Below are 18,576 nucleotides of genomic sequence, written 5' to 3' on the forward strand. Positions count from 1 at the left end.
GAATGAATAATCGATCCGGATGCTAAAAACAATAATGCTTTCGAATAAACATGAGTAATTAAATGAAATAAAGCGGCTCGATAAGACCTCATACCTAGAGCTAACATCATATAACCCAGTTGGGACATTGTAGAATAGGCTAAACCCCTCTTAATATCTTTTTGAGCAAGGGCTAAAGTAGTCCTAATAATACCGTTATTATACCTATCAAAGATATTAGATTCATTATGTAAGGTGAATAAATAAGTAATAGCAAAAAAATAATAATAATACTCGAATAACGAATATGCCCTTTAATAAAATAAATTATATTTTTAGTTTTGTAAAAATATTAAAAAAACCAAAAGTATTAAATGTTGAAATAACAAATATACCCTTTAATTTTTTTATAAAAATGTAAAAATCATAAAAAAATGTTGTAAAAATAAATCAATTATATGTAGTAAAAATTTAAAATAAAATAATAAAATTTTAATATCTACATTTATAAATTCTATCAATTTAACCCTCCATATTTTCATCATAAATAAAAATTAGAAAACAAATTTAGACTTTTGGAGAGAGAAAGAGACAATGAGATCGGAATCAACTCTTATTGACAGCCTAAGGAACGTAACACTGAGTCCTAACCTTAAATCAATTTCCTAATTGATTCAACTATCGATCCAATTATAAAATTCTTGATTCCAATAATACTTTTACCTAAGCTTATTCTAATGAGACATGAGCTTATCAAAGCCCAAATGTAAAGAAAATAGAAACAAAAGCCTATTTTTATCAAGATATGGGCTCATATGTTATCAAAAGCCTAATTAAATAGTTTATGTAAATTGGGACAAAAATGTCGGAAAAAAGCCCATTAAGGGTAACAAACAAAGCTTAAACCCTGAACATAGAAAAACCCTAATTTCCGCCGTATGCTTTCCTTCACATTATAGACATTTATTTCCTCCCAATTATTTTCATCGTTGGGGAGAAAGAAAATAGAAATGGGAAGCGATAGCGAAGTAGAGAAGACGCAGCAGAAGGAGAAGGAGAGGAAGAAGATGTTAGCTATAGCTCCTATCGCAAAACCCCTTGCTGGCAAAAAGCTCTCCAAGAAAACCCTTAAGCTCGTCCGAAAAGGTTTCCCAAAATCAATCATTTTCATGAAAATCTCTTTTCGGTTTTTGTTTCTTTGTTAATCAGAAATTTCCCATCGGAGAAAAAATATTTGACTTTTATGTTTTACCCAAAGTTCTAATAGTGGAATTTGTGAAAATATTGATTGTTTGTGTTTGAATTTTTCAATCTTTTTTCTGAGAATATGTTGCTGTTTCATTGTTGTAGCATCTGAGCACAAATGCTTGAAGAGAGGAGTAAAGGAAGTGGTTAAAAGTATTCGGCGTGGTCATAAAGGGTAAACTTTTTTTTTTGAACTTTCAGTTTAGATTCTTCTTGAATGCCTCTAAAAATTTTCAATTTAAGTTATGTCACGTAAGATTTTCTTTGTCTTTTAACAGTTAAATCAACTATTTTAGTAACTAAAGGACTTGATCGATATAATATTGATAGTTTGGGAAATAATTAGAATTATTTGAAGTTTAGGTGCCAATTTAGAATGAGGAACATAGTTTCATGGACTGAGAAATATTGGTCATTTTGTCAGGGCAGTTCAATGCACGATCATGTTAGATAATTGTTTACTTTCACTGGATTTAAGCAAAAAAAAAAAAAGCATCAATTACACTTTTCTTTCTATGAACATCAGTTAGTAAATGGGGTGATAATTATTTATCTGTTCAAAAATGTAAGTTTAGAAAATTTTGAGGTACCAATTTCAAATCTTCAACATGCGTGGGCTTTATCCTGATTTATTGTGGTGAATTTGAGTTGAGTTAGTTGATTGAACTAGCTATTCAATTTGGTGCTTGTAATGGTTGGTTTTGATTGTAACTGTTGATATACTTGTACGTTATAACTACAAATTTTAGATTTTTTTTCTTTTTGCATTTAAACCCTAAACCCTAAATCAGTACCATTAATATTCATAAAATTATACTCCTTTCCCCCTTAATTTTCACATATGATATAGCTGTTCTATAACATTGAGGGTCATGTTTCTTCAATCTTTTTGCTGAATGCAGATTATGTGTTATAGCTGGAAACATATCTCCTATTGATGTCATAACTCATGTTCCGATCCTATGTGAAGAGGCTGAAATTCCATATGTCTATGTTTCTTCAAAAGAAGTAAGTTCGGATCTTGGACCTCTCTCGTTATCGTCTAATTTAGTGGCATTGCTTGCTAAAAGTGGTCGATCCACTTGACTATCGAAAACTTTAGAAGTTCATTTACAGTCTCTAAAGAGCCTCTGTTCATTTATGTATGTGAAATATTTGTAAAGGCCCTCAATAGTTCACATATTTGGCTGATTGGGTCTTAGATCCTGCAATTTGACCCTAAACATAAGTAAAGCACAACTAAAGGGTCAATGGCAGGTTTCGAGCTTAAGTCGGTAGCTTATGCAAGGGATGAACCCTGCTTGATTAGTTTTCATTTGCCATTTTCAGGATCTTGCAACAGCAGGAGCTACTAAGAGACCAACATGCTGTGTTTTGGTGCTAACCAAGCCCACCAAAGGTGAACTCGCCATCGAGGAACAAGAAAAGATGAAAGCCGATTATAGCCAGATAGTATCGGATGTATCTGAGCTTACATCATCCCTTTTCTAATTAACTCGGAAAAAAATTTTGATGTGCTTGTCATATAAGCATTGTTGTTGACAATCTTATTTTCCTGCAGCTCAGGTAATGGTGCTTTGTCTCCGGCATTTGACTGTCTGTTCAAAACCTTTTGTTTTACTTCTTTTAACCCGCTTCTTTTAAGTGTTTTATTCAGTGAAGTCATTGGCTTTTTAATATTTAAGTCATAATCTAGCCCCTGAACTTGAACACTTTTCTAATGTTGGTACCTGAAAGAATTTTTTCTTGGTACCTTAACATGTATTCTGTTAAAACCAAAAATAAATAAATAAATAAGGGGTAATATGCTATTTGATGCCTATATTTGGCTTGAATGTTCAATTTGTTACCCAAGTTTTTTTGTCCCAATTTATACATAAGTTTTTTTTAATCTGATATTTGGGGGTTTTTTTTCCCAGTTAAGTGTGAATGTTATAATTTCAAGAGCATACGTGTTAAATATTTATTAGTTTTGTGTACTAATTTGAACATTGAAATTAAATATAGGTACCAAATGGTAAATTAACCTAAGAATTAACACTGTTACTTTTTTTGCATATGTGGCATTGTCAGCCTATGAGAAGCTGACACTAGGACTCCTAAAACATTTAAAACTTTTAACAAGTATATAAGAACAATTTTATATTCTTCGTCACCATCGTTCAACTCCTTTTAACATCATCATCAGTCATCACCTTCATATTATGGCTTTGCTTCAATTTTTTTTTTTTCCTTTTTTTTTTCAATCATTTCACAAAATTTCACAATTTTTTTACAGATAAGTGGAATTATTTTCAAATAACTATATTAAGAATAGAGAATGGGATGTGGGGATTTTCATTTCCTTCAAGCTTTGAACTTTTTATGGTTTATTCCAGTCAAAACTTTCCTGAACTTTAGAAGTCACCTTATGCTGTTGATTCTTACCAAAAAAATCTGTTTAGGTATTTAGAGGAACTTTTTATGCTTCTCACCAAAAAGAGGTTAACAACATATTTAGGTTCTTTTCAAAACTGACTCAAATAAATTGATTATTTACTAAAATGATCTAGGTGCAAAAGCTTGTATGAAAATGATATATTTCTATTGTGCATTTTGGTGCTGGTCATCTCATAGTTGGTATATCTTCCATCATCTCTCAATGATTGTTTAGTATATAAAAAATGAATTTTTTTGTGTCAGCACTGTGTTTGTCAGCATTGGTATGTATTTTTTAAATACATTTTAAAAATATTGGTATTTTAGGATTTAAGAAAAAAGAAAAAATAATATTTAAATAGGTGTTAACGCTCATGTTACCGGCATTGATTCAATTTTTTTTTAAATATTCTATTTTTTGGTGTCGGTGCTCATGTTGCTAACAGTATTTTAAATTTTTTTTTAAAAATGATTTTTTCCTTTTTTGATGTCAGCGTTTTCGTTGTCTGCATCGATGTGGTTTTTTTTTTTTTGTTAGGACCAGTGTGGTTTTTGATTTTTGACTTTTAAAAAAGCTAAAGACTATCATTGATGAAAGACTGTGGCATTGCCATATTTGTTGCTGCTAATCGCACCTCCTCCACTACTAGTGTCTTTTTCCTCTATTTGCTGTTATCACTACATAGTGTTTTCCGCTGCTTGCCTGTTCTTGAAGTGACCAACATCGATTTATTCAACATTGTGGCTTGATTCAAAAAAGCTAAGGAAAAATGAAAAGAAAAGAGGAAAAGAAGAAGGCAAGACAGATGTATGAGTAAAAAAAATATAGACTTGAAAAATATAACAATTAATTATAACAGTAATAAGATTAATTAATTGTAAAATAAATAAGAGTCGAATAAGGTTAAAGGAAAGGATATGTTAGAAAAAATACTAAAATAATTATTCTCGAAAAGATAAAAGAAATTGAGTTGATAAATTTAATTTTCAATTTTATGGTTTCAATGTACTTTACCTAATATAAAAATATTTTTATTCTCTTCCAAAATTTGTATATGAAAATTAGAAGTTTAAGAAATTAAAGTGTTTGGAATGAAATTTTTATTGTAATTAAATTCCATTCATTGCTGCAATTAAAACCCATTTTGTCTTTTCAACTGCAATTTTATTCTTATATACAGCTAAAATTGAATTAATTAATGGAATTTAATTGCAATAAAACTCATTTCGCCTTGTCAATGGCAATTTTGTGCCCATTTACAGCTTTAGTTGTGTTACAGGCTAATTTTGGGCCGATTACAAACCTAAACTAACCCACAAAGCCCAATCACATTCAGCTAAACCCAATTACCCATTTGTCCATTTTTAATCCCCAAACCCGAGAGCCCAATTAACCTACCCAAACCCATTTACAACCAAACCCAAATCCATCGGACCCACTAACCTAAACCTAGCCCACTTACAACCCCAAACCCAAACAGAAACCCTAATCAACCAAACCCCCCACTTGCCCCCTACTTGCGCCGCAATGTCCCATCGGCCACTTACCCCTCTGCCATACCGGCTGCCACCACCAGCACTGGCCATACCCTGGAAAAACAACAGACAAGCAAAGCAGAAGCAAGAATAGCAAAAAATAATAATAAAGTATGTAACAAAACAGGCTATAAAAGCCGAATAGAAAACTAAAATGGGGTTTCTTTTTCCTTTCCTTTTTTTTCTTTGTAAACATCAACCAAAAAAAGAGTTATAGATTTCAATAAACATATAAGTCGTTATTCAAGCACACAGGAGAAAATCCAAGAATCGAATCAGATCAGTGACAAAGAAGGTGACTTTTTTTTTCATTTTAGGCATTTAAATACAGAAAAATAAAAGAAAAATAAAAAAATAGATAAATAGCAAAAAGAAGAAGAAGAAGAAATTACCTTTCCGGCCACCGTGTACGGTGGCCGGCGCCGGCGCCGGCGAGGATCAGGTGGCCGGACGGTGGCCGGGCTCCCTGCCGGAAATCCTCTTCCCCCCTCCCTTCTCTCTCCCTTCTCTCTTCCCTCTCTCTTTTTTTTTCTTTCCCTCACACCAAATGACTTTTTTTTTGTTAATTTTAGGCCTTATATAGCCCTCCAAAACGACGTCGTTTTGGGGGCTGCTCTTTAGCCCCAAAACGGTGTCGTTTTGAGCCTACCCGACCGACCAGATCCAAACCCGTTCAGGATCCTCGTGTTTTTTATGGAGGGGTTATTTGCGCCTTTAACCCCTCCGCTTTTTAATATGTTGTAATTAAATCTTTCATGGTTTTTTTAATTTGGCCCCAAAGTATGTAGCGCTTTGTGATTTAGTCCCTCTTGCTATGTTATGTTTTGAGGGGAGGATTAATTGTGTTTTTGGTCCCCCACAGTTTTATGCGCGTTCTAATAGGTCCTTTCTCCTTTATATTTTTTTAAAAATTAGCCCCAAAGTTTTGATTTTAATCCAATTTTGGTCCTTTTTCATTTATTTTTCGTATTTACCTTAGATTTCATATTATTTTGCTATTTAATTCAACTTTAAATATTAATCATGTTATATATGTAATATTGTTATCACTATTATTTTTATATATTGTTATTATTATATTATATTTAGCTATATATATATTTTCTTTATGTTTCGTTTCTTACTATTATATGCATATATATCTATTATTATATTTATTATTAATATTGTTAGCATTAATACTTTTACTTAATGTGTATATAGATATATATGTACATATTAATAGTTTATTTTATCAGATGTGTATATTGTATATATTATATTTATATTATGTATATATTCTTAATGTTATTAGTTGTATATTTCTTGTATATTTCCATGTATATATTTTATATTGTCTCATGTACATACTCCGAAATACTATTATACATATACGTATTTTTAATACCATATTAAGTATATATTATTGTATTTATTTTTATTCCGATTATACTTATTATTAATATTAGTACATATATTTCACCATATGTGTATATATACATTTTTGTGTATATAATATTATTTTTGTATATTTAATTATATTATTCTAAAAAAGGGTTATAATATGTATATATTTGTGAATATCATACTATTCATATATTTTTATGTTATTTCATACATATATCTTTATGTTATTTGTTATGTATTTCTTTTACTATTTCATGTATATGTTTTTTTAAATCCCATAATATTTATATATTTTTGTACTATCTTATGTTTGTATTTAATCCTTGTTATTATAATTACGAATATATGTTTTATTATTTATGTATATAGCTTCTTATTATTACTATTATTACTATTATTATTAGTGTGTGTCTATTATATATGTATGTTGTATATGTTCATTTTAAATATGTTATATATATGTGTATATATTATGTACCCATATTAGTATTATTATGTAAACCTTTTTCATTCTTATGTTACGTACATACTCTTAACATCTTCACTATGTATATACATGTATTCATTGTTTCTATTTCATGTTTAATTATAGTAGTGCGCTTAATGTCATATATATCTCTATCATCTTTATTATCATTGTCACATTGATTATTTGCTTCAATATACACCTAGCTCTTTCATTTATTTATTTTTATTCCACATCAGTTTTGCTTTGCATTACTTCGAAAATCATATCCTTGTTTTCTAATTGATTTCAATAATTAAGGCAACGTACCGATTTAACATTAAGTCATCGATTTCATCGCTATGTTGGGTGAACATCTATCGACTCATGTTAAAACGGTATGCCCTTCTAAAAAAACTAAAAAAAAACTAAAATCTCTCGTCTTTTCAACCGGATCACGATTAAATGTTACTTTGAACTTGCAATTTTGAAAATTAAGACAACATTTGTTTTACAAGACACCAATTTTGGGCGTTGCAAGGGTGCTAATACCTTCCTCGCGCGTAATCGACTCCCAAACCCTACTTTGCTCTGGTTTTCACGTAGGCTTAAATTTAGTCTTCATTTTCTGTTCGAGGATAAATTTTCTTTTCAAAAAGATGATTTATTAGGTGTCCGATCACACCAATAAAAAGGATCGGTGGCGACTCCTTTTTTTTTTAAAATCAAACTTCAGTTTTCGAGTTTTCACTAAATCGCCACAATTAGCGATCAAGCCAAATTTTTTACGTCGCTACAAGTTGCATTAATTAATGGAATTTAATTGCAATAAAACTCATTCCGCCTTTCCAGTGGCAATTTTATGCCCATTTACAGCTTTAATTGCATTAATTAATGGAATTTAATTAATGCATTAATTAACGGTAATTCCAACAATAACGACAACCCCAATACCAAAAAGGTTGACATCTATTAAAACATATATATTTTTTTAAAATTTAAAATATTAGTATTTTTAAAAGTGTATTTAAAAATATACATTAGCAAACACAATGACAACACAAAAAAATTATTTTTTATAGACAGAACAATTATCGGACAATCATTTTGGGATGATGAAAGGTGGTGTCGACTGTAAGATAATTGACATCAATACGCGCTGTAGAAAACGAATCATTTTCGTATAAAATTTGACACTTTAATTATTTTCATAAATGATAAAAAAAAACCACATATTTAACCTTCTTTTCTTCTTTTCGGTGGAAATAGATTTTATAAAGTTTGTTAACACAAAATAGAAGCAGTACTTGAGTGGTCGGGTGATTAAGGAAGAAGCATTAAACTAAAAATGCTTGGGTTTAAATTTTTTGAAATTTATTCCTTTTAAAAAAAAGTTTTTTTTAGTTCGAGACTCATAAGAGACAATAATAGAAAATATAAATATAATGAATTCTTTGGTAGAATCGATTTTTTTATGTTTTATTTTAACATTTTATAATAGTTTTTTATTTATAAAAACATTTATAAATACGAAGTGTAAATTAAATTTCTATAATAGTATATATTTTAAAATTTTAAGTAAATTTATAGGTATTTTATATAAGCAAACCTATTAACTATAATTTATTAAATAAAAAATATCTTAATTAAAATATTATTTCATTAAAATGATTAAGTTTCACATGAAAAAAATCTGTTAAGCATATTTTATTAAATGAAAATAATATTCAATAAAATTATTAAGTTTCCTAATTAAATATTAAACTATGAATTTGAAACATCATAAACTTATAACTTGATTACTTGAATTTAATAACATATGATAAATTATAATTAATTTAATTTAATAACTTATATTGATTAATTGAACTTGCTAGATTTATGAATTTTATAATTAAATACGTGAAAGAGTATAAAAGCAATAACACATGCATCTATGTTATTGGTCTTTTAATTTTGTTGATTTGATTCTCCCTTTCTTTTCTTTTCTTTTTTAACATAATTCTCGCTTTTTTATTTGATGGAACATGAATATGAATTTTATGATATGTTTACAATGATTATCTCAATAAGAATATGTTGTTATAGGTGTATAACAACCACCTCTCTATAATAGACAAAATCTTGGTAGACAAATGAGGTTGTTTTAGAAATGGTTGATTGTATAAAAATAAATAAATTTCCTAATTTACAACCACCGTTGTCGTCGAAAATTGAAGAACCTTGTTGCAGGCACTTAGAAAGACAATCAACAAGCAACGAAAAAGGGCTAAAACAGGCCCAACGTCATGACAAGGAATGTCGGGATCATGCCATGGACGATGTCACAATGAGTCAAAAAGCGACGTCACGACATGGCGATGTGTTCCAACATAAATCGGGTATTTTTTCCTAGTTAAATTCTTCTATCTTTCCCCAGTTGAACTCTAATTAATCTAGGAATATTTTAGTCATATTACGACTTTAATATTAGCCTACTTAAAGGACCTTTGTAACCTTATTTTAAAGAGTTAATAGACTATCTCTTATGTGAGATTTGATGAAGAGTTTTGGAGAGTGTTTTTGAGAGAGCTTTGTATTCAGATTTTGAGTTTTAGGTTTTCTTCTTTTAGAGTTATTTTCTCCATCTTGTACTCTTCGTTGGTTTGCCGAATTAGTGAAGCTTCCTTTGCCCTTGATTTTTATCATTTTTGGAGGAGTTTTCCACGTAAAATTTATATTTGATCTTCTCTACCTTTTATATTTCATTGTTTATATGAGTTGATCTCCAACAAACTGGTATTAGAGCTTGGTTTGAATTCCAAAATCGACTAATCTAAGATGACAACAACAAGATTTGATATCGAGAGGTTTGATAGGAATGCAAATTTCAGTTTATGGTAAGTTCGGATGATGGCAATTCTAGTTCAGAACAGCTTAAAAAATGTCGTTACTGGGTAAAAGCCCAAAAATCTAGACCAATTAAAATGGGAAGAGCTTGATGAGAAGACTCTTTCAACAATTCAATTGTGCCTCACAAACAATGTGTTAATTGTGCTTCACAAACAATGTGTTACAGGAGGTGCTTACAAAGAAAGCAGCAACAGCCTTATGGAGAAAATTAGAAACCCTTTATATAACAAAGTTTCTAGCAAATCGATTGGTGTTAAAACAACGCCTATGCACGAACTGCATGGACGAATGTGATAACCTTAGGGGTCGCATCAGTCAATTTGTCACTCTCTTGAATGATTTGAAGAATGTCAAGGTAAACATCGATGATGAAGATCATACTATGCCATTATTGTGCTTTTTGTCTCCTTCGTATGAAACTTTCAAAGAGACTCGAAAAAAATCTCATCTCCTTAGGAAATTTAGACTCGAAGGGTTATATAATCGCCATCAAGTCAAACGATATTAAGGTATCCTGTAGAGCTCCTATTTTGATGAGAGATCGAAAGACCGACAGTCTGTATGTTCTACAAGGTTCAACAGTGACTAGTAAAACAACAATTTTCTCATTTGTTAATGAGTCAAAATTGAATCGTTTGAGGCATAGACAACTTGGTCATATAAGCAAAAATTGTATGATTGTTTTGAATAAAAGAGGTTCTCTTTTGGGTGCAGGAGTTGGAAAGACAAAGCATTGCGTTTATGGGAAGCATATATGAGTTAACTTGGATTTGGTAGCTCAAAAAACTAAAACTCTTCTAGTTTCATAGTTCAAGCACTGCTTGGACTCAGTTAATATCATGCAAAGATCAAGTTAGGCCTGTGACGGACATTGGCAAAGAAGGCGTGTTAAATACTAGTTAAGGTGGAGATTTGTGGGGGTATGCCTCACATTTATCAGACTCTTTACAGGAACTTAGAAAGACAATCGACGAGTAACCGAAAATGAGCCAAAACAGGCCCAACATCACAACGAAGAATGTCTATACGATGCAACAGACGGCGTCACGATGAGCCGATGAATAACATCATGATGTGACGGCGTGTTCCCACATAAACCAAATCTTTTTTCCTAGTTAAACTCTATTATATTTTCCCAGTTTAACTTTAATTAATGTAGGACTATTTTAATCATATTCGGACTTTAACCTTAAGGGGTATTTGTACTATTTAGAGTGTTAATAGAATATCTCTTATGAAAGATTTGATGAAGAGTTCTGGGGAGAGTTTTTGAGAAAACTTTGTACTCTTCATTGGTTTGCTAAATTAATGAAGCTTCCTTAGCCTGTGATTTTTACCCTTTTTAGAGAAGTTTTTTACATAAAGTTTATGTTTGATCTTCTTTACCTTCGGGTCAATCCCCAACACCTTATGTTGTTCTATGATGGAGGCAGTGCAGAGGAAAGGAAAATGAAATTTTAAGAAAAACTATGAAAAATGAAAAAGAAATGAAAATTGGTTTGATTATGTTGTTTTTATAGTAACGGGGTTCTTCGAGTGGAGGCCGTGAAGAATAATTTAGTGACCAGAGGAAAAGAAAATGAAATTTTAAGAAAAATTATGAAAAATGAAAAAGGATTGAGAATCGGTTTGATTTTGTTGTTTTGATGGTAACAGGAATTGGGAAATTGGCGAGCAGCCCTCTGTGCTCCTTAGTGTTGCAGAGTGGGGTCGCTGCAAGGGATATTTTTTTCATTTGGTCCTTGCTATTATTGATTTTGTTCAAATTTTGAAATTTCAACCAAATATAATTGCTCCCTAAGTTCATCTGTCTTCACATTCCATTTAATTTACATTTTTTTTCAATTCCTATAGATTTTTTAAAATTTTTTATTCTTATTTCACTTTCTATTTTATTTAAATTTATTTATTTTCACTCTATTATTTAGCTTTGGTTTTATTTCCATAGATTATGCTTCATTTTCTTTTATTCATTATTTATATAAATTTTAGCAATTTTCATGGTTCTCAACTTAGTACCCATCTTAGTACCTCCATTTTATTTTATTTTGTAACTTTCATCATCTAATTTGTCAAGTGTTCTTATCATTATTTTGACATTGGTAAAATACGAGATTTTTTTTTTTGAATTTTACTTTAATATAAATTAGCCTTATATTTTTATAATATTATTACTATAACCAAACTGATAAACATTATAAACTTTCACATTCTTATCAATTTGGACCTACTAATAAATATTATAAAAATAGAGGGATGAAATTTTATGAAATTAAAGTAAAAATATTAAATCTGAGGGTCCAAAATCGAAATTAGACCCTATATTTACCAAGGTACCGATAATAACGAATAAGAGAAAGTAAAAAGGGTCAAATATTCTGGGCGGACTCTTTTTGTCAAAATAACGCAACTTTACAAACTGTATATCTCTCTCTACAAACTGTATCAGCCGTCAGTCACTTTCACTCCTTCCATTATATATAAATATAGACACACACAAACTGTTTAAGCCAAAGGCTTTGGTTTAGAGGGATATAGGCAGATAGCGTGACAACTGTCAGAGATGGAGATGAAACCGCCGCCGTTTTCTCTTGGTTACCACATGCCTGCTGAATGGGAACCCCATTTACAGTGCTGGATGGGTTGGCCTGTTAGTATTATTTCTTCTTCTTTTTTCTTACTGATTCAACTCAGTTTTTTTTGACGAAAAGTGTTTGTTTTGTTGGTAAATAAACGTTTGTTTTCGTTTCTTCTTTGATGGGTATGAATCAGAATCGAAAGATGTCCTTTTGTTTGTTCTTGTTATGTTTTTGGCCTTATTTTTCCATGGTTTCCTCTTCTAATTTCATTTCAATGGATTGGGTTTTTGTCTGTTATTGCATTTGTTAGTATTCTATTCAAAGGCTTTGAAATTGTTTAATCATGATCTAGGAATTTGATGCATGTTATTGCAAAATGCTGTTGTAACTGAGTACTTAGCAGCCATTTATTATTGGTAGTATAGCTTCATATTTATGATAAATGATTCTCAACATGCATTTTTGGTTATGCTGCTAAATTATTGTTCATCTAGCTGTGTAATGATCCATTTATGGCTAGAAGATTAGATGGTGTTTGATGTTATGTTCATGCTTAGAGTCTGTTGAGTTTGACAATTTTGAAACTGCTTGTTTTTCAGGAACGTCCTGATAATTGGCGAGACAATGCGAAACACGCCCAACGTGTTTTTGCTAGGGTTGCGGCTACAATCTCAAAGTTCGAACCTGTGACCGTCTGTGCAAGTGCTGCTCAGGTTTGTAATCTGTTTTTCACATGTGGTATGTATTGTTTTGAGCTGAATTTTAATGAATTTATTAACTTTATCCACAGTGGGAGAATGCGCGAACTCTGTTACCGCCAAATGTCAGGGTTCTTGAAATGAGCATGAACGATGCTTGGTTTCGTGATACTGGACCAACTGTGAGCACCTTTTATTCTTTATGATCTTACTTTGTCTTCTGTCATAAATATTTGAAATTATTTATTTTTTTCTCCTTCTTGCAGTTTGTTGTAAAGAAAGGAGCAGTGATTTCTGATAACTACAAGCACAGAGTTGCCGGGATAGATTGGAATTTTAATAGCTGGGGAGGTAAGAATAAACTTGACATGATTGCAACCTAATGTGCCTCTATGAATCAATCTCTTTAATATCGAACGATGGTTTAACAACGAGCTAGTATCACATCTGTACTACAACTAACATAATCTAATATCATCCTTTGAAGTGTTTATTAAGTACGGGAGATGCACCAGTAGATTTTGATTCTTTATTAAAACTACATGCCCTAACATATGGATAGAAATTTAGATCTTACTTAGTATAAGGAGGAGCAAAAGCTGGGGAAAATGTTGGGTAAATTTTTTTACTTTGATTGCTTATTTGTTGGTCACAAGAGTCTGGCCTTGAATTTGACAGTTTTAAAGTGTTAGTAGTCATTATGTGTTAATTTATGGGTTTATCTCGTATTTGTCTTCACTGAGAGGAATCAGTTGTGATCTTCGTAGGGATTGATGATGGTTGTTATGAAGATTGGAGTCTTGACCTTCTTGTGGCACGGAAGGTTAGTGTTGGTGATATACTTATTTACTTGTTCAGTTGGGAAATTTATCTTTAGTCATTGATTGTTTGTAGATATTGGGAAATGAGAGGCTTCCTAGAATTCCTCATACGATGATTCTTGAAGGTGGAAGTATACATGTAGATGGAGAAGGTGAGAAACCAATAACTTATCCTCTTTGATAAGCTTGCTGTGTCAAAACTGTTGGCTAAGGCTGCTTAAGGACTCTTTTCTACGATACTTGCATAACTGAAAGGGATTTCTCTTTCACCCTTCATTTGCTTCTATGCAAACAGACATGTTTGAGTGTTTTTATATGATGCTTTTTTGAAAAGATGATCTTTTCTTTCTCATCACATCTAATAATATTAAAAAGTTTCATCTGCAATGCTTGATGTAGATTATTTTAGATGCATAGAAAGATGGAAGTCTAGTAAGCTACAGCTTTTATTCATCTTTTACTTTTTTTACCCCCTCAGGAACTTGCCTCACTACCGAGGAGTGCCTTTTGAACAAAAACAGGAACCCAAATATGACTAAAGAAGAAATAGAAAATGAACTTAAGGCATATCTTGGTGTTGAGAAGGTTATCTGGCTGCCTCGTGGATTATATGGTATGTGATTCTGTCTTTATCTCATATCTGATATGTATCTCAAATTTCTCTTGAAATTTGTTTCTTTTCGAGTCTGGGGATTATCATTTCATGTCACTATGATTCATACATGTCTAATTTTCTCATCTCCTTTGGGGGCAATCCTCAGTGGTATATCAAGAAATTTATAACCTTCTTAAACTTAGAATGGTTTTTCATTAGAGAACTGCACTATTGTTGTTTGTTAATGCGCAAATCTTCATATCTGAATGGCAAAACCGGTTCTGGCGAACTTTTTACTCAATATCACTTTTAAAATATTAAACAATATCCTTGGAGGATCGCTGTAGCCCCGCAGCATTTATCGATTATCTACTATCTCAAACAAATCTGTCAAGCTTTTAAGCACTTAATACGTACACTGAAAATTAAAGTATCTTCTTGTTTTCCAACAGGTGATGATGATACGAATGGTCATATTGATAATTTGTGTTGCTTTGCAAAGCCTGGTGTTGTTGTGTTGTCTTGGATTGATGATGAAAAGGACCCTCAATATGAACGTTCCATGGAAGCATTCACTGTTCTCTCGAATGAAAAAGATGCCCGTGGTCGGAAATTAGAAATAGTCAAACTCCATGTCCCTGGGCCGCTTTATATGACAGATGAAGAAGCTGATGGACTTGTTCAAGTAAGGATTTTCTTTTTCCATGACTCTGCATCACTGTCCATATAGATTCAACATATTGACTATAGCTTTGCCGAATGAAACTGTACATGACTTGCCAAAGAAGAAAGAGGTTTATTGTGCATTCTTTTCTGGTCTTTGATGTTCCTAACAACAGGATGGTGACGCTAAAGCAAGACTTCCTGGTACACGACTTGCTGCTTCTTATGTAAACTTCTATATTGCCAATGGAGCGATCATCTTGCCACAATTCGGGGACCAAAAGCGAGATGACGAAGCTGTTTCTGTCCTTTCTCAAACCTTTCCGGACTATGAAGTAAGCAAGTATTTCTTTTCAACATATGCTAGTAGTAGAACCATGATGGATGCAATATTTAACTCCATTTTAGTTATTCAAGTAAAAATGGAAAATTAACTTACAATCACTGCTTGGGAATCTTGTGTAATCGGTGGTAAATTAGGAGATAATATTAGTACAAAAGTTTCATTTCTTTGTGAAGATAGCAACCTAAGAAGATTAGAGGCAAGGTTAAGATTGATACCGAAATGAGGTAAATGAAACCCGGATAACATCCGGGTTTAAAAGCATAATAGTGTCTCATGTTCACCGGTATAATATACCTAATGCCATATGCTGAGTTTATTAGTCTTGGAATTTAAAGCTAGCAGTTCTAAACTTACAGTTTTCAATCTTTAATTCTATGGTGATGACTTGTATAAGATATATAGAAGGCTCAATCAAGTAACTTCTCTTTTTATTTGGGCCTTAGCTACTGGTTTTTTTCCACCTATGTTGCTTTGACTCTTTATTTTCTTAAAATACCTATGTTTGATGCATACTCGGGTAAGAGTATAAAGATATGATCCTCCAAGGACCCTCCATATACACAAGGAAAACTTAGGTAAATTAGACATACTCGAATCGAACACTTCCACTCAAGTCTGAGTAACATTGTTTTCCACAAAATAGGCTAGCCTTGCTTGAATTACTACAGTAACAGCTAAAGGCAAGTCTGAGTAACATTGTTTTCGACAAAATAGGCTAGACTTGCTTGAATTGCTACAGTAACAGCTAAAGGCTAAAGCTGATATTGTTCTTTTGGCTGCATTTGCCGCTGTTTGTTTTGGTTCAGGTTGTAGGAATTGAGGGTGCTCGAGAAATTGTTTTGGGAGGTGGAAATATACATTGCATTACTCAACAACACCCTGCTATCTGATATTTTAACCAAAAATACAAAATTTCAAGTCGTTCGATTTGTGGCTTTCAGTTTCTGCAGCAGAAGATACGGGTTGTATCAATAAACACCATTCTTACAGACTTACACACACAAAGCTATAATAATTTATCAATGGACTTCACTTATGGTTGTCTTTAGGTACTTTTTAAAGATAAGTAGTTTTAATACATTGTCATCTTTGTTGTATTCGTATGCTATATGTATGTTCGACATAGACTTTTTCTCTTAGGACATTTCCTTTTTCTATTATTTACTTAAATAATTGGTTTTTTTTCTATACGTATGCTAATCCAATATCATTCAAAAGGAGGAAGAATTGCTTAGCACCTAGCTTAAGATTGGTCAATTTGGCAAATTTCTTTGTTTTGTTTGGAATATACCTTGTCTTGCAAATTGATTCTTGTTAGACTATTGAGATATTGATAATTGTATTCAGGATATTGGTTATGGTTTTTTAATTCTATTGTAGGGTATTTGTCATTGTATGCATAGAAGAGATAGGGTCTTGTTACCTAGTGATTGGGAAATTGAGCATACTTTAAAAACACTCAAGAAAGCCAATAGGGAAAGAGAACAATATTGAGTTAATAGTAACTAGAAGAATTATGGTTGTTTGATTGAAAGGGACATGTATTATAGTATGATGATATTATATATGCAAGTATAATGAGTAATTTGAAAAAAGAAAAGAATATATTGATTTGATATTGATGAATGAATTTGTTAGTAAAAGTATAATTGTGTTGTTATGAATTGAAGGGAAAATAGAGGAGAGCAATCAATCTTGAGCTAATAAACATATTGATTGAATATTTGTACATGAGCACTAGTAATGACTTGATTTATTAAAGGTTGTTCCATATTGATTGAAATGCATGTATCAAAGCATTTTGGGACTTTGTATGTATGTATGATGAATGAATTGAAAGAGAAACGTTGATAAATGTACTACTAAACTTGGTGAGAATAGAGATGGAATATGATTGAAATGCTAATAAAAATCAATAACAATGTGTACAATATATGAGCATACACTTTGTGCAAATGGTGTGGTGGATAGTATAAATTTCATAATGATAATATGTGTATATTTCAGGATTAAAATGGGAAAATGTGTATACTTCAAATACCTAAAGTGTACATTAAGTCAATTATATAATCATTTGATGGTTAAATCATAAGATTTAAAGAAAGTATGAGAAGTATAGAATAATGGTATAAGATAAAAGAATATTAATCGAGTACAAATGGATAATGTTATTAAACAAGATACTAGTAAAAGAATATTATATGTGTAATTAATGTAACGATTTGATATTATATGTCTAAGTTGAAAAAATATATTGCAATAATTATAAGAGTTATGTTAAGATGTTTCGTTTATTTTTGAACGTTATACACATTCTGAAATAATTGTAAATTTTTATAACCAATAAATACATGTTATATATTTGTCGAAACTATCTTTTTATTTAAAAAATTTAAATTCAATAAAAAAATTAGGGAAATCGACTTTTGAAAAATAGAAATATGGAGTTGCCACCGATCCTTTTGTTTTGGTGTGATCGGATCACCTAAGAATGAGGTTATTTTAATAAAGCATTTTTGGTTTACTAAAACAACAATTTTGGTCTATGAATTTTTGAGAAAACAGGTTCGGGAATCGGTTACGCATGAGGAAGGATTAGCACCCTCACTACGCCCAAAATTGGTACCAAATCGATTAAATACTGTCCTTATGTCTAAGATTTAAAAATATTTTTGAAATGTGGTCCCTTTTGATAATATTTGAATAACCCGAGTTGGTTATCAAAATTCTCTTGCTTAAGAGGAATATAGTGCCACATCCAGCACGATAGGACATGATCCTTTATGCCCTCGAAAACATGACAAATTTTGACTTCCAAAAATTTATACTTTGAAAACCGCAAAAGGATGCCCAATTATTTAGTCCAACGAGAAAATCGAAACCCAACACAGTAGGGCACGACTCCTCGAATTTCTAGATATCAGAAATTGCCTTATTTTAGAATTTAGAAAGTATGAGTGAAATTCTAAAGGA

The 18,576-nt window shown here is 31.4% G+C and overlaps 2 protein-coding genes across 3 annotated transcripts; both read left to right on the forward strand.

Moving 5' to 3' along the window:
- Window positions 1–893: 893 nt before the first annotated feature.
- Window positions 894–3,046, forward strand: LOC107926600 (H/ACA ribonucleoprotein complex subunit 2-like protein). Its single transcript, XM_016857495.2, has 4 exons — window positions 894–1,125; window positions 1,330–1,399; window positions 2,127–2,232; window positions 2,554–3,046. Exons 1-4 carry the CDS (start codon window positions 990–992, stop codon window positions 2,713–2,715), a joined length of 474 nt encoding a protein of 157 aa, XP_016712984.1. The 5' UTR covers window positions 894–989; the 3' UTR covers window positions 2,716–3,046.
- Window positions 3,047–12,281: 9,235 nt separating this feature from the next.
- Window positions 12,282–16,791, forward strand: LOC107926587 (agmatine deiminase). Of its 2 annotated transcripts, none has more exons than XM_016857472.2 (10): window positions 12,282–12,551; window positions 13,080–13,193; window positions 13,271–13,360; window positions 13,445–13,529; window positions 13,931–14,001; window positions 14,073–14,151; window positions 14,478–14,612; window positions 15,047–15,279; window positions 15,434–15,592; window positions 16,410–16,791. In XM_016857472.2, the coding sequence occupies exons 1-10, from the start codon at window positions 12,465–12,467 to the stop codon at window positions 16,491–16,493; spliced, it is 1,137 nt and encodes a 378-aa protein (XP_016712961.1). In that variant the 5' UTR covers window positions 12,282–12,464; the 3' UTR covers window positions 16,494–16,791. The 2 variants fall into 2 exon arrangements, with proteins under 2 accessions (XP_016712961.1, XP_016712962.1); XM_016857473.2 differs by having other exon boundaries at window positions 13,946–14,001.
- Window positions 16,792–18,576: the final 1,785 nt, after the last annotated feature.

This window comes from Gossypium hirsutum, chromosome A07 (genome assembly GCF_007990345.1).
Source record: "Gossypium hirsutum isolate 1008001.06 chromosome A07, Gossypium_hirsutum_v2.1, whole genome shotgun sequence".
NCBI classification, from domain to species: domain Eukaryota; kingdom Viridiplantae; phylum Streptophyta; class Magnoliopsida; order Malvales; family Malvaceae; genus Gossypium; species Gossypium hirsutum.

Bases quoted from the DNA above. Each gene is read 5' to 3' on its own strand.
- LOC107926600 (XM_016857495.2), top strand. From the start codon at position 990: ATGGGAAGCGATAGCGAAGTAGAGAAGACGCAGCAGAAGGAGAAGGAG. The intron at 1,400-2,126 runs GTAAACTTTTTT...TGCTGAATGCAG, and splicing joins ATTCGGCGTGGTCATAAAGG to ATTATGTGTTATAGCTGGAA. The intron at 2,233-2,553 runs GTAAGTTCGGAT...TGCCATTTTCAG, and splicing joins TCTATGTTTCTTCAAAAGAA to GATCTTGCAACAGCAGGAGC.
- LOC107926587 (XM_016857472.2), top strand. From the start codon at position 12,465: ATGGAGATGAAACCGCCGCCGTTTTCTCTTGGTTACCACATGCCTGCT. The intron at 13,530-13,930 runs GTAAGAATAAAC...GAGAGGAATCAG, and splicing joins GAATTTTAATAGCTGGGGAG to TTGTGATCTTCGTAGGGATT. The intron at 15,593-16,409 runs GTAAGCAAGTAT...GTTTTGGTTCAG, and splicing joins AAACCTTTCCGGACTATGAA to GTTGTAGGAATTGAGGGTGC.